Here is a 16,881-nt window from a genome sequence, read left to right on the forward strand (position 1 = left end):
GCAACCCTGGGTTTGAGGTCGACCTGGTCGGCCCTGTGCCAGCCCTTTGCCATCATTCTCTCTCCTACTCTTTTTCGGTCATACTCTTGACTGTCCTACAGTATAATGAATAGTCCAATAGTAAACCTTTGGCCAACCATAGAGTCAAACTCTTTGATCCTGTGAGCATGGGTGCTGCTATGGGGGGGAACGGTTTTACAGATTCTAAGGGCCCAAGCACTCACAGCACTGACAGGGGCCCTCAAGGGGACCCAAATTTCGAATCTTTCATGGGGCCCAAAGTTTCAGGTGGTGTCCCTGCCCGTGAGTGTTTGGGACCATGTGACACGTCGCGTCTTCATGACAGCAGCATATTTGGTCAAGTCAAATACGATTTCTAACCATCATGCACCATTAACATCCCATAATGCTTTGCTGACTACTGCCCATGCGGACATTGCGGAATGTCAAATAGGGCTACTGTACAGTATTCAAATACAGCCAGTGTGAATGAGCTCTGTCTGTTCATGCTACACAGTCTCACCCCAAGTAGTCAATTTTTGACTACTCAATTTTTGACACCCCAAGACTGCAATTTTTGACGTCTTGGGTATTCCTTCCACGTCACATTTTGACTATGTCCTCAAAGGCACCCCCTTGTGTCAGCATAACGTCATTGAGGTTAGGTTTAGGAATAGGTTTAGGGTTAGGCCACATAGTCAAAATGTGACGTGGAAGGAATACCCAAGACGTCAAAAATTGCCGTCTGGTCCAAGGTAGTCAGAAATTGACTACTTGGGGTGAGACTGCGTTGGTTCATACCATTTATGGCACTTAGATGGGATGGAGCCGTTATCATAGGTGTGAAAAGTACAGAAGTTTGTATAAGAGTATGTTTACTTGTTTTAAATCCTACTCAAGTAATAGTAAAGAAGTATCTTCACTTAACATACAATTTTAGAAAAAAATCTTTCGTTTCTTTTAATTACCATTCCTCTCGAGAACTCAATGTTTTTTTTTATCGAATATCATCCACCATGACCTCCATCTCTTGCTAGACTCCAGCCATCATCCAGCACATTGATCCATGAGGTACAGATGGTGGACAGTCAGTTAATATACTGTGTATGCAGAGCAACATTCGTGTCCCCCCTCCCCCATTCAATATCCCGATTGTGAATAAGATAATGTCCTTTGAATTGTGCTCGAATTGTCTTTTGAGATATTGAATAAACCAAAGAAGGTGATCTAACAAGAAGCGTCATTTTGTTTCTTTTCCGGTATCCACTTTATGTCGGGTGTGAACGCCCCTTTAGGAGACCTTCGGTTAGGAGACCTTCGGAGTCCTGAGGTTGAAAATCAATGAAGTCCCCCTAGCGCTGTAGATGGCGGTAGCGCACGTCTTGCGCAAACACCTCAAAAAGAGAAGAACAAGTAGGGGACAACGCCCCCTTAGGAGACCCAACTTGAGCACATGCTTTTGCATTGAGTGGGCGTGTTTTGCGATATCTTGATCAGATTCAGTAATTTTGAATAAACCTTTGATGTCTCGAACCCTTGCATCACAAGGCTACACACAATAATAAAGGATGAGAGTAACCCTAAAAGGCTTCGCCACTCGGGACATACTGTACATAACAAAGTACAATGCACAGTTAGAAAAATATTTGTCTCTGACTCTATCTCTCTCTTGATCTCTCTCTCTTTATCTCTCTGTTTCTGTCAATCTGTCTGTCTGTCTGTCTGTCTGTCTGTCTGTCTGTCTGTCTGTCCCGCTCTCTCTCTGTCTGTCTCATTGCACAGTAGCTCTCTCTCTTTTCCTCTCACCACCCCCCTCTCACTACCTCTCTCTCTCTTACTTTCTCACCCTCTCTCTTTCTCCTCTATCACTCTATATCTCTCTCTGTCGTCCCTGCCTGCATCAAATTGCTTTTAAAAGGTGAGGCTCCATTAGCCCCAACAGAAACCCATCCCAGGGAAAGAGTTGTCACCTTGGGAATGATCTGTCCATGTGAGCGAGCGATTGACTGACTGACGCGCTGATGTGAAGCCCGGCCTGTTTGGATCAAACTGAACCTGCCAACCAGGCGAGCCTCACTGATTTTCAATCAATTTCTCTCTGCTGCCTGCTGCTGCTGTAGAGGCTTTTAGTGCAGGGCTCTCTCTCTCTCTCTCTCTCTCTCTGTCTCTCTCTTTCTCTCTCTCTCTCTCTCTCTCTCTCTCTCTCTCTCTCTCTCGCTCTCTGTCTGTCTCTTTCTCTCTCTCTCTCTCTCTCTCTCTCTCTCTCTCTCTCTCTCTCTCTCTCTCTCTCTTCCACATATTCCACATACGTATACCCACCCCACCACCCCCTCTCTCTCTGTGTCTCTCACATTCTTTCTCTCTCTCTGTACCCCCCCCCTCTCTCTCCCTCCCTCTCTCTCTCGCCTGTCAACTTCAAACCACCCCACCACCCCATCCAACATTCTCTCTCTCTCTCTCTCTCTCTCTCTCTCTCTCTCTCTCTCTCTCTCTCTCTCTCTCTCTCTCTCTCTCTCTCTCTCTCACTCACTCACTCTCTCTCTCCCACATCTCTCTCTCTCTCCCTCTCGCCTGTCAACTTCAAACCCACCAGAGGAGAAACACCCTCTCTGTATTCATCACCCTCACAGACGGATGAGGAGGCCATGCCTGGCCAGACATCACTTTCACTTCACTTGCATACCTAATTTTCCTCTGCCTTGCTGTGTCGTGCCGAGCCGAGCAGGGCCGCTGACAGCTTTGGCCAGGCCAGGGACAAAGTCATCCGAAAAGCTCCCCCAACCATTAAGTACAATGTAATGAGGACCCAATTCTTGGGCTCCCCCATTCTCTATGGGGCCGGGACAACAGACCCTTTGCCCTCTCCTGTTGGTTTCCCTGGCGCCAAGTACAGTCAAGAGTAGTTAAGATGCTGTACAAGGTGACGTGAGAGTGCGGTGTATTCCCTAATCTATATCTCAAAGCACGTACTGTATAAGGCATTGTTAATGAACATGCTTACTCAGCCAACTGCTGCGCCACATACATATTTTATCGGATAGTATTAGATACACTAGAAAGCTCTTCTCTCATCCTACGTATATCCAGCATACATATAAGGTATATAAACATTGCATACATAATGGTGATGACTTTATTTAATGAGTGGGGTTTTGGTTTAAGCAACACAAGCATGTAGCTCTCAGTAAATTGGCCTTGCTGCATTACACTAACCATGCCTGTTTGCTCAGTACAATTAATAGACTCTCTCCCTCCTCTGCAGTCCCATGAGTCTATTGGATGTGCAACCTGGCAATACCTTTCCCCCCTGAGAGGCATGGAGCCTGGCCTTGCCTGGAGTTTACTTGAATAATTAAAATAAAGACAGTCTTTTTTCAAGAATGTTTTAGTGACTTCTGCTGCCCACCTCCCACCAGAGGCCATGCCCTAGCACACTGGGCTGAGTTTGCTGTTGTGGTAATGGTCATCACTGGATCGATATTTTAGATTAGTGTTTCCTCAACGCCAGGGGGCTTTGGGGAGCCTTAGGGGGGGCATTGAGAAAGATATAGCTGAGAGGGAGAGGTGCTTAGTTGCCAATTGGGGGGCATTTGTCTATTTCGGTTTTAAATACTAAGGGGGGCGTTGACTAGCCTCACGCACCATCCCATGTACTTCCGCCAAGAGACTTGGCTCCGCAATGAAATGGTAGTATTATGGGATGGTCAGGACCAGGCTAGGCGTTGACAGGCTTATGATGAGGTCAGGGGGGCATTGGGAGGCTTATGATGAGTTCCGGGGGGGGGGGTTTGTTCAAAAAAGGTTGAGGGGAATGCCCTCCTCAGCTTTTTCTTTCCAAGGTGCAAGGTGTCTAAATGAGCTGATAATGTGTGTTGCCGTGGTGTACAGCAGGCCTACTCCACAGCTGCAGAGCTGCTTGTAATTCCGTGAAATTATGTTTACAGGTATTTAGTTCCTGTCTGTAAAGCAGGAAACACAGTTGACCAGTCGCTGTAGCATCGTCGTGTTTACTATGTGTCAACTGCTAGCATTTCACAGTGAGCGGTTAGATGCTTAATCACCCTTTTGCCGCGGATCACACTCCAGTGTACAGTGACTCGGCCGACGAGGTAAACAAATAGGTTTTCAGTCTCATTAGCGCCGTTTCCGTCTCCGCAGAGCCGGGGAAAAAGGGACGATCTCGTAATGATGAGAGGTTTCACGAGCTAATTAATCAGAGCGAGAGTGCAGTCTGTTTCGCACAAGGCTTTGGCTGCCACACTTTGAGAGAGGGGTTGCGGCCTAGCCATTGGTTGACTGCAGCAGTGGGAAAGCGCTGCAGTGACATATTGGGCCTAATCCTGCTGTGACATTTTGGGGAGAATTTGGCCAAACATGTGAAAACATGCAGAAAAAAGTGTATTAATTGCTTTTTCAATAGCACACTGTGCCATGGTTTTCATAGCAACAGTGGCAGAATGTGTCTGCATGTGTTCGCAGGCAGGGCTGCTGACAGCTTTGGCCTGGCCTGGGAAAAAGTAATCTGAAAGGCCCTCCCACCCAATAGATGCAATATGATGAGGACCCAATTCTGCAACCCACCTCCAAGCTCCTTCTCCCTGGGCCCGAGACAACTGGCCCTTTTGCTTTGCACCCCCACTCCCCCATCAGTTTCCCTGTCCATAGGGCTGTTGACAGCTTTGGCCGGGCCCAGGACAAAGTCATCTGAAAGGGCCCCCCAGCCCAATAGATACAATGCAACGAGGACCCAATTTTGGGCCCCCTCTCTCCCTGGGCCCGGGACAACTGTCCCCTCTGTCCCCCCTGTCGTCACCCCTGCTTGTCCATATGTGTCCGCAAAATGGCCCCCGAATCTTTGACCTGTCTTAGGGCATGCCTTTGTTCTAGATAGCCTACAGATTTTAAAAAAATAAAATTATAGGTTCCCTCCTGCAGTAATGGAAAACAAGGGCTCAAATTAATATTCAGAAACCAACTGGGTAGTGTTTTATCAATTAGGTGCACGCACCAGCCAAAAGGATCATCCGTTCTGTATAAGTGAGTTAATCCATGTAACACCGATAAGAGTTGGGGGGGATTATAACCTGAAAGTGCTGTAATTAGGTCCCCTGGGCAAATGACGGCGCACGGCAGAGCTGTGGGGGCACATAGGAAATACAGTGTGCCTTGCAAACATGACCTGAATGGATGGTGAGGAGAGGTGACTGTGAGAGAGGTGGTCGACTTTTGCAGCTGTACTCCTGCCATGCCGTGCTATCGCTGACTGAGTACTGAGGACTGAGGAGATTTTACGCTGAGCCCCGGAAACTGTCAAGGTAATGTGCTATTTTTTTTTTGGTGTATGAACCACTTAGAATTGGAGGTTTCCGTACACCTCACCTATTCTGTATATTGTAGATAGCCTAGTTCTCTGGTTGGAAAGAAGAGGAAAAAAACTTCCAGCATCCTGGTAATTTCGCTGCAACTTGGTTTTTTTATATTTTAAAACATTTTGGTCTTACATCTTCATTAGGTATTTTTGTGAGGTAGCTTATTTTCCCATTTTGGTCATAGATCTTCATCAAGTATTTTTTTTGTGTTTGTAGTTTGTTAGTGTATGGACCAGACATCATGGGTCTTCCCTCATTTGCGATTGCCATGAATCGCACCCTGCCGTCTCACTGCGGCGTCGTCACCTACCTGGACCTGTGCGCCTCGTCCAAGATCATCCTCCTCGTGCCAGGCCTGGCGTTGAACCTCTTCGTGCTGACGTCGCTCCTCGCCTGCATGCTGGGAGCAGCCAGGCGCCACCACAACCACCGCCGCCGGGGGACACCGATGCGGATCAGGCCCAACGTGGCTGTCTTCATCCTGGGCAGCACCCTCTGCAACCTGGCCAACCTGGTCCTCTGGCCCCTCACCATCCACTGGAAGACGCACGGCCGCTGGCTGCTGGGCGCGCGGCTCTGCGAGGTGATGGTGAGCGCCAAGCACGTCACACACTCGGCCTCCTACCACTACGTCTTCTTCATCTCGCTCTCCATCTACCTGACGGTGGTGGGAGGCTGTGGGCGGCTGGTCAACAGCAAGGTATGTGTATGCACCGGTATGTGTGTGTGAGCATGTGTGTGTAGGCCTATGTGTGTGAGTGTGTGTGTGTTTGTGTGTGTGGGGGGAGAGCAAGCATTAAGGCACTTTGTTGCACTTTAAGTGGGATGGGGAGGTTGATGAGGGAGGATGGGGGGGTTGATGGGGGAGGGTGGGGGTGAGGGGTGTCAAGCAATGGTGTCACTTTACCTCTTGTGTACTTTACTTGAAATCCTGCTGCTACTGAGTGTTGTACTCCAAACACAATTGTGTTGCCTTTTCTGACAATCACAATAAAATCTTGAATCTTGAATGTTGAATCTTGAAGGTGTTCCTGGCGCAACAGATGGTCTTCCCCTTCCTGCCCGTGCTGGTGAAGGAGGTGTGCCAGTGGTGTATCGAGGGCTATCGGGTGCACCACCTGGACGAGGTCAATCACACCTGCTTTGCCTACATAAATGATCAGGTGATGGTGTTTTTTTAATGTTAACCTTTATTTGTCCTGCCTAATGTTTGAATGTAATCAAGTGTGGTATCAGCCTTTGTTTAATCTGTTGTTCAATGTGTATCGTGTTAGTGTATTTGTGTATGCTGCTGCTGGACATCTTTTAATATCTTTTGGGATCAATAAAGTTACTGAACTCTCACTATTTAGTTGCAAATTCCCATTTAGTGTTACATCTGCCAATGGGTCCTGGTCAAAGTAGTATTTGTAGCTTTGCTTTGCCTTGCTATTCCTGGCCTTGCCTTGCTTTTACAGACCACGAGGGCCTACTGCCCCTCAGCAATTTTATTTTTAACATTTAATTTAGACAGGAATGTCTCAAAACTGAGTCATCATAATATTTGGAGGTTCATAAATATTCCTTCAAAATCACTTTGAAAAAACAATGCATAAACCTCAAATGTTATGTCCAATATTGTGAGTGTCTGACCACCAATTATATTGCATGTCCATGTATACACACTACAGGCCATGAGGATCCTGATGCAGGTGAAGCTGGTGGCCTAGCTGCCCCTGAATCTGTATATCTACATCCACATCCTGGCCACCTCAACATGTTTATTTTTAATATTTAATTTAGACAGGAATGGCTCGACACTAAGGGTGGTACGGTTCACAAAATTCACGGTTCGGTTCATATCGCGGTGTCAAGGTCACAGTTTTCGGTTCTCTACGGTTCTTTTTTTTAGTTCATGATAAGTGGTGCACTGGCTAATATAATCAGACTTATCACTAAATATCCTACATATGGTTTGTATAGGCTTATAATGTGAAAATGGTGTGACTTTAATTGTGTCATCCTCTGATTTGGTCTTATACGCTAATGTTTTAATCAGAGAGACTGGATAAGATACTCCTAGAATCTCTGTTTTACATATTTTTCTGGGCAGTACATGAATTGCGGTTTGCGATGGATTGCACGGTTCGGTTCGGTATGTGTGTGAATTGTACGGTTTCGGTTTTCGATGCGGTTTGTGCCATCCCTACTCGACACTGAGACTGAGTCATAATAGTATTTGGAGGTTCATAAATATTCCTTCCTAATCACTCAAATGCATAAGCCTCATGTACAATATTGTGAGTTTCTGACCAATATTGCATTTCCATGTCCATGTATCCACAGGCCATGAGGATCCTAATGCTGGTGAAGGTGGTGGCCCTGCTGCCCTTGAACCTGTATATCTACATCCACATCCTGGCCACCATCTTCAGGAGCGCCCGGCAGATGCAGCGCAGCCAGGACACCAACATGAGGCTGGCCAAGACCTTCAGCATCATCTCCCTCATCACCCTCCTGGCTCATCTGCCTGGTATGGAGTTCACGCTTTGTAGACGTGTCAATCTTTTTTAAAATGTAGCTATTATTTCTGGGTATTTTTGCCTTTATTCATATAGGACTGTAAAAGAGGGACAGCAAATGAATGGGGAGAGAGAGAGAGTCGGGGAAGGATCAGCAAATGACCCGGGCAGGAATCGAACCCGGGTCGCCGGCATAGTAGCCCAGTGGTAGGGCCTAGACATGTCAATCTTGACTCAACAATTTATTTACAAATAAATACTGATGGTAGCATGTTACGCTTTGACTATTGTTTTGTTTTGACTAAAGAGAATTTATTTACAAAAAAAATCTGTGGCCGTACGTTCCTTCTGACACAGCGGACTGCACTGATTGTGTTTGGCATGTTTGCTTTGAGCAGTCAGTCATCCGAGTCAGATCTGATGGGAGCAAATGTTTGACAGTAGTTGAGGCTTTAATACAAAGTGATTCATAGATATGACAGGGTATTGTCCCTGAAGCAGTGTGGGTTAGGGTTAGGGTTAGGGCACCTCAACCATGGAGGGAGGAAGTGATTGGTAAGGGTGGGAATTGAGTGTAGCAGGTGCCAAATCAAAAAAATGTCACATGTAGGAGCGGGAAAGGATCTGCACACTGCTTGCAAAAGACTTAATTTATTAGGAGCAACGTTTCGATCAAGATGCCTGAAGAAGATCTATGATCGAAATGTTGCTCCTAATAAATTAAGTCTTTTGCAAGCAGTGTGCAGATCCTTTCCCGCTAGTAAAGGTGGGAATTGAACCTGCAACCCTGTATTCTACAGCCCAACTCCCTAACCATTACACCACGGCTGCCACAAAGCTGCCGGATTTACCTGAAGCACCGGCTGACACCTGTGATCTTCTTTGTCTGATGTATTATGTATTTCGTCTGTGATATATGCCAACAGCGATGTGATGTGTCATAACTCGACCTATATCTTGTTCCAGTCCAACTTAAATTTCATTTCATTTGAAATGTGTGTCACGCATTGTAGTAAAAGTGCCCACCTGTCTAACATGGACAGACAAGGGCTATCGAAAAAGTACAATAGCCAGAATTATGTGCCTATCAATCCACACTTGAAATATTTTACAACTTTTATCGCTTCATACATCAAAAGCTGTCTCTTGGCATTGCAGGAGAGGTTTTTGTGTTGTTGTAGGAGCCCATGCCACAGAGCTATAGTGCTCACAAACAATGTGTAAGCTTTTTTGTTTATTTCTTTGTTTTTCTTTCATGTTGTCCATCAAGTCACCTTGCCTTGCTTACCCACTTGGGTCCACTGTCATAATTGCTTCAGTGCTCTATATGTAAACACTCTTGACTTGATTGTGACTGACTATTTTACAATTGCCGTTGCACACTCAGAATTCAATGCAATACTTTTTTAATTAGACCATTAAGTTCTGAGTGTGCAACGGCAATTGCTTTCCTACTAAGCTATGTGCCGTGCGCACCTCATTTGGTGTGCGTTTACTAAACCAAACCAAAGACTGACTATTTTACAACGTAATGATTCATATGATATGAATAGGATCACATAATTCATACATTTTCTTTTTTTGCAATACAGGAGGGGTGTTTGCGCTGGTGGAGGAGCCCAGCGTTTGCCAAGAGACGGTGAGAGAGTTTCTGCTAGACCTGCCCCTGATCTCGAGTCCCATTGTCCTGCTGTGCATGAATAAGGAGCTGCAGACCCAGTGCCTGGTCATGCTGAAACGCCGATCGGCATCATCAACATCGGCCACCACCACCACCGCCAGCTCCGAGGAGCACCGCAAGTTTCTGTCCACTGAAGTGACCACTGAGTCACATGTTTAAATTAGACTGCGATATTTTTACATTATGTTATGTTTTTATAATGTTTTTAAATGATTTCATGTTATCTTATTGTGTTTTTTCTCACCCCTGTTGCCATCATGGGCCACGTGTGTAATCCCTTAGTGCAGAGCCTATGTTATAACCATTTTGTCACCAAACTGGTCATGATCAAGTCTTAATCGGTTACATAAGACTCCTTGCATTGTTATAGCGACGGTGTTATGATGTAGTTGAGCGTTACCAGCAAAGAGTGAATAGGCCCAGTGATGGGCCTACCTGCAGTAAGAAACTAGGCCAGATTGCTTTACATTATTTTATATTATGTTCGATTTATTGCCATTACACATCGACCTACAGGGTGACAATATACAGTGACAGGTAATGAAAGGCAGTGTAAAAAATGTATTTGAGTCAAACCTGACTTTTTTGTGTTTGCTTTAACTTTATTTTTTTCTCCTTAATTGTGAGATGGCTTGTGCCTTCTGCTGTAGGCTATTATGTAGTTGTTACTGGAGGCACTAGTCATTTGTGTCATCAGCTGCAAAAACAAGGTTTGTTGTCTATAACTTGATTACTTTCTTCTCCATTTTGAGTTGTTTTGAATCAAAGTGTCCACAGTGTGTAGGCCTAATGGACTCCATATGTCACCTATGATTCATCAGGAATCTAGCCCTAGGCACTGCTTTCACTTGGAGAGTCAGTTGAACTTAATTTACACTATCCCAGTAGTCACTTCAGTGGCAAGTCTTGCCAAAGAACTTCAAAGGCTCTCTTCTTGATGAAATTAAAATAACTTTCTTGTTTTTTTGGCTCTTTAAGTTCCTGTTCCTGAAGTAGTGTTTCTTTGAAAGTCGTTGGCAAGACGTACACAGAAGTGACAAGTAAGGTTAAGTTCCACCAAATCTCCAACTGACTGATTCCCTTGATTCCAAACAGCACCTGCTTCAGAAGATCAGTGACGATGCCCTGCAGACGTCAACTCTCTTGCAATCTTTTTGGTGTTTCCTTTAACTCAACTTCACTCATTTTTCCAATCCGAGCCCAAATTGTAATGTAATGAACCATGCTGTACCAGTCACCAGTCACTTGTTAAACTGATGTGGAATTAATGAATAGTTGTACTGTGCTCAGTGTATAGGCTGTTTGGGATGTAGGAAGGAAATTGGCAGTTGGCAGGCGCTAATAGCTTTATAATTGAGACACCTGTAGCAGAAATATTACAGGGAATTGAGTACAGTATGAATGTAAGAACACGTCTTGCATTCAGAAGTAGTTTTTGAAATGCTCTCTGGACAGGAAACGAGGGCAAATCACTTCAAAGAATTCTTTATTTATGGCAAATGTCTTACTGTTATGGCATCTTCATGTCAGCCTTTTGAAAGACTTGGGGACCTCATGAATGGTAAGATCTCAAACATGATATACCTATGACTATGTTTGCCGGTGTGGTAATAAATAGAGGTGTGTTGTGTTGTTATAAAATAAGTTGAGGTTTATTAGTTTGTTTAACAAGTACAGGGAGTATGTCATGCTGTGTGCATCACAATAATGCACATAACAATTGTGCAGGTTCTGGTATGGTATTTTATGTAACCATTGAAATTTCCCATCAAATCTCTCACCAACATAGACTGCATATTCAAATCAACTGATGTCTACTCAGATTGATAAGACCTGTAGGCCAACCCTCACCATGCCCTCCCAATGCCTACATATACAAACTTTGTTATGAACTGGATTTTTTTTGCAAGTGGCTCATTTAGCACAGTGATGGATTGACCTCTAGTGGCTAAGAAACATACTACAGTGTCCACAAAAAACTCAATCGGGTGAAAAACTGAAGACGCCACACTGCAGTGCCTTGAGCAGCAGTAGGCTTTCTAGTGGCTAATTTTATGATACATACAGACTAAAAATATGATATGGTAAAATGGTAAATGGTAAATGGAAAAATTGCCCCCCAGTGTGACATGAACATGTAGATCAGACAAGATGTCAATCATCCAGCTCATAAACCTCCATAAGCTTTTCATTTGTGAGAGGCCATTTTGCCACTTCTCTCATAAGCACATCTCAGCCACCGTTGCTATTCCAATTAGTGACACAAGATGGCACTGTGAGATATTGTATCGCCAAAGAGAAATCATTTCTGCACATTGTACGTAGATAACAGACAGAAAGCAGTGCAATCTTAATTCAGATGTGAGGTTGCGCACATTTGCAACAATTTGTCTTGTGGCAGAGGATTTTCTGTTGAAAAAATACCAATGTATTTCTAAGTATTCAACAGATATCTCTTGCATTGTGGTAACAAGGCACATAGGCTACTTGACTTAAAATGTATCAGTCAAAGTTTGAAGGTGTGGAAGGCAATTTGCTTCAAAAGCACTTTCTGTATATTTCTTGAAGGGATATATAGGCCTAGAGGTAGTGTCTTAATGCCCCTGTACATTAAATAAATTGCACAAGAAAAATATATTAAGGTCAGAACCCTTGACACTTATGGGATACATTTTTCCATGTGTTGTTCAAATACTATTTATTTATTTATTTATTGATTTATTTATTTCATTTTTTAATTTTTGACAGTCGGGTGCCTCTCCGGGCGGGTCACGTATTCCAGTAGGCCTCGGTCGTTAAAATATTATTTTGAGTTGTAGCTTTATCTACATGTGAATCGTTGTTCCATCAGATAGGCCTTCCATGTACAACCATACAATACAACAAAACAGGTAGGTTATGTTGTTTTTAAACATCCAATCTGTTCAGTCGCCGTCCTTTAAGGTATTCTGTGCAGGAAATGGTCAAAAAAGGTACTGCAACTATGCTGCTCATTGAAACTGGGCTGCCTATTGCCAAATTTGATCTTTACATGAAAGTTTACTTGGTAATAAACAAATATTTCCTAGTATGGTCCAAGTAGAGTCATTTTTGCAGCTAAAAATAGCTATTTTTGGAAATTCAAAATGGCGGACCATGGAGAAGATCCCCCTTTTCATGTATGAAAAGTGCAATTTTTCCAGTCATAATGAATACTTAGAATTTGATGGTGGTGGTAAGTATTCATGAAAAAGGTAACATTAGTGAATGGGCAGCATGAATTCTGGAAATAAACAACTGAAAATCTCACACAGTGTCCCTTTAAAAGGAGTCGACCTACCCTGTCTAGCCAAATTGTTATTGCATACACTCAACTCAGGGGAAACATCCAGATTGAACCCTCTTTCAATGTGTATTTCGTTTTTATCTTACTCTAACCTAATGATACCAGCTCTTCAACAACTGCATAGTCTTCCCTTTAGTGCACTTAAGGACACATTTAGGCTATATCCTCTATCTGGAAGAAAAGAAAACAACATCTGAAAATTGTGTGCGTGAGAAGGAAATTGGTGTGTTCTGTTCAGAGCCCGTGGCTGAAATACTGCTTTTATGGAACGCTGTGAGAGGAACAAAAGAACAAGGAGAGAAAAGAAAAAAGAGCTCAAATGGAGAAAAAAGAAGGGAGGGCAAGGCTTGTAATTGGAAAGTCTGGGGTAAATGAGAGACACTAATTTAATTGAATATGAGGCCTTCAGTGTGAATGGGGGTTTAATTGCATTAAGCCTAATAGGCGTCCCTTGATGTATAAATAGAATTGTAACGGGCCTCAGTGGCAACGGGCGACGAAACACTTTGGCTTTTTCGCGGGGCCAGAAAAAGAGATCTTGTGCTGCTAATGATGGGAAATAAAGCTGTGAAGTGAAGCTCACATTACATTACAGTTCACGTAGCTGCCCACTTCATTTAGCTTCTCGTCTGTCTTACAGCTGAGTGTCTAGTAAGGGGTGTCATGGTGAAATCAGAAATGGGTAACAAAAATGATGAGGTGCATGCATGATTTGATAGATGCCAGACGTGCAAGACATGTTTGATAGCTGTATAGCCTAAATAATAAAGTGTAGCCTAAATAATAGATAACATAAAAGTATTTTGGAATGTTACAAGTTGTGTTTGTTCCTAAAGGGTATTGAGAGGTCTTTGATCAGTTGAGAGGTTGATAAACTGTTTTACCAATTTTCAAAAGGTGGGTAACAGTCTCTGCGTGGTCTGGTAAATAATAGACTCTAAGAGATATCGACTCTATTTCGTTTTCTATCCCCAGTACAAAACACACTAAAGCTGACTTCGACCCTGGCTCTGGTAGGTACAGTAAAGCTTTACTTATTGCATTAATGTGGACTAGCGCTGTCCTAAACGATTATTTTTCTCCCGATTAATCTATCAACTATTTTTTTCGAATAGTCGATGAGTCAAACGATTAATTTTTCAAGTACTCTAGCACTTGAATCTTCAAGGAAATTGGGGGAAAAAAGAAAGAAACCGTTAAAATTAAGTCCCTGAGCTCACAATGAGCTTTAAATCATGATAGTAGCTTATTTACTCCGAGATATATACAACGCCCAATTCATACGTGCTGGGCAATTTTAGGTTTCAATAAAGTAATAAAGCATTAGTAAAGTAAGTAAAAAAGCATTGAATTAAATTAAACGATTAGTTGACTATGAGAATTCTTGTCGACTAATTTTTACAGTCGATTAGTCACGATTAGTCGATTAATCGTAACCAGGAATACCCCTTGCAATACATTTTGCCAATGCTTTGTTGAATTGAGTAGTTGAGTGTTGGTCATATTCTCTAAGCGTTGAATCAAAACAAATCAAAACATTTCAGATGAGAGATTTAGTCAGAGTTGTTTATCATCTTGTCATGCTCCCTTAAATGTCAATGGATCAGGAGCCTGTGTATTAACATTTCCTCGGAGCGATTTGGCAGTTTTATGCAAGGCGATAAAGTGTGACGTGATGTGATGTGTGATGCAGTCAGACGGATGAGGTCAACACCTTTGATGTGATGTAAAATAGAGGACAGTCTCTGGAATATAGTCTGTAGTAAAAACAAAGGACAGTGTTTAGAACATCATCTTCCCTGTTCAAGTGTAGACTAGAACGATTTAAAATCCTGCCATTAGTGTAAGTGGAAGACTAAATGTCACTGTGGTTTGAGTCAACACAGTCTTTGGATCTCAAAACTGGATGAAATTAGAACGTGGCCTCTTAGTACAGATGGGGTTGCCGGCGGGCCTATTCACTATTTGCTGAAAATGCTCAACTACATCATAACAACATTGCTATGACATTCCCGAGAGCCTAAAGTAACACAGTAAGACATAGCCATACAAATTTTGGTGACAGTAAGGTTAAAACATAGGCTCTGCGCTAAGGGGTTAAGCAACCCATGTATTTCTTGTACACTCCAGTGGTAATTCCATCACGTATCTGAATGCTTATCTAGCCTGTTATGTAATGTTACCATTAGTGTAGCTGACAGACTAAATGTCAAAGTGGTTTGAGTCAACAAGAGCAACTATGGAATGACAAAACAACAATCTTCCTTTTGCTGTACATGGCAACCGCAGTTTAACATGGATGGTGCATGAAGATTTTTTGCATATCTGAATGTCTGAATGTCTGTCCATTTGTGAGCTTGATCTCTAAGCATATGTCAGTATCCAAAAAAGGAAGCTGGAATCAGAAAAAAAATGAATGGAATTGAAAAAAACATTGCATTCTGTTGCCAGATTGCTGTGCTTTCATGTATCATTTCATAGTTTGAGTGGAAACACATCAATCCCAGTAATGTCAGTAGTTTTAATGACACCATCTGCAAATGTTTTGACACATAAACATCCATCCACATCCACAATAAATAATTGGGAGGTGGGGGCATACAGTGTCTGACAAATACAAATGTCTGTCACTCAAGTAAATGAATGTGCAACGTACCTACATTTGACAGTGTTTTTTATTTATAACTAAACAAATGCATAAATTGCAAAAAAAAAAATATTTTGTGCTTCACAGATCGTGCTCATCTAACCATTCATAAAAACATTTCATAAAACGAACTTGAAGTAGAGAGAGAGTCCGAGGCACTCTGAAGTCCATATTAAAAGTCTTTTATTTATACATGGACACCATCGATAGCCGATGCATTTCGGTCGTGTGCGACCATCTTCAAGGCTGATTTCATAAAGTGAATTGGATGGGTTTTTAAAACTCATTTATACCCACTCCTGTTTGCTTCTTTCACATTTGTTAAAAAAGAACAACAGACCTTTTATTTTATCACACCTGCAAGAGCAGCTGTCAAATGAACTTAGCAGCAGTGCAGAGAGACAGCGGCGGCATAGGCGACAGGAGGAGACACAAAGATGTGTTTTAAGTCCCCTGATTGGATCCTTGATCAAAAACCCCAGATGAGATGAGAGACAGAAAGAGAGGGAGGTGACCAAAGAGGCAGCACACACCAAAAGATTCACAAATTCAAAAGGCACCACTGAAGGCTGTTGCTGCAGGCGTCTGCCAGGGCTGGACTGGCCAAAGGGCATACAGGGCATTTGCCCGGTGCACTGTGGATGTTTTGGCGGCATGGTCCTCTCCTAAAAGTTGCGTCAGCAGTCCTCATGCTGCTAAAGAAAACCTCTACAAGTCTGATTTAAATATTTATTTTGGATCTTGTGGTCAAAATGGCTCATAATAGATGACTATAAATGTTGTCACAGGTTTTGTTGTCTATCGCAATGCCTGGCGGACCGGTCTTTGCTGAAAAAATGCCTGGCCTGATTTTTCATCCCAGTCCAGCCCAGCTGTCGGGCCCGGCCTTCCCTTCCCTTCCCTTCCCGTGACCCGTCTGGGTCCATCTCATTCGGGATATCAAAGATGATTCTGCACCTAACAAAGACGCGGGTGCCTTTGTGGGCTCTTATTTGATGTCAGGTTAGCTTGGTGTCAATCCGGGCGCTCAGCGAGGGTAATGCAGCCAGGTGTGTGTGCACGCGCGTGCCTGTGTGTGTGTGCGTGTGCGCGTGCGTGTGCTTGTGCGTGTGCGTGTGCGTGTGTGTGTGTATGCTTGCGTGTGTGTGTGTGTGTCTGTATGTCTTTGAGAGGCAGGTGCGGTCGGAGGATGACAGGTGTGATGAGGTTGGGTGGGGTGACGGCTGCCAGTTCAGGGGCACAGAGCCCTGAGCCATTTTGGATAAAGCTAGGCCACTCTGATTGCTCTCCGTGCTCCCCCTGTGTGTGTGTGTGTGTGTGTGTGTGTGTGTGTGTGTGTGTGTGTGTGTGTGTGTGTG

General features: G+C 43.5%; 1 protein-coding gene across 1 annotated transcript; it reads left to right on the forward strand.

Annotated features, from left to right (window-relative positions):
- The first annotated feature begins 5,637 nt into the window (after positions 1-5,637).
- LOC134439998 (uncharacterized) lies at positions 5,638-9,710 on the forward strand. The gene is made up of 4 exons (XM_063189925.1): positions 5,638-6,069; positions 6,395-6,532; positions 7,695-7,881; positions 9,463-9,710. The coding sequence occupies exons 1-4, from the start codon at positions 5,638-5,640 to the stop codon at positions 9,708-9,710; spliced, it is 1,005 nt and encodes a 334-aa protein (XP_063045995.1).
- The last annotated feature ends 7,171 nt before the right edge of the window (positions 9,711-16,881 follow it).

The sequence above is a fragment of the Engraulis encrasicolus genome, chromosome 23 (assembly GCF_034702125.1).
Source record: "Engraulis encrasicolus isolate BLACKSEA-1 chromosome 23, IST_EnEncr_1.0, whole genome shotgun sequence".
Classification (NCBI taxonomy): Eukaryota; Metazoa; Chordata; class Actinopteri; order Clupeiformes; family Engraulidae; genus Engraulis; species Engraulis encrasicolus.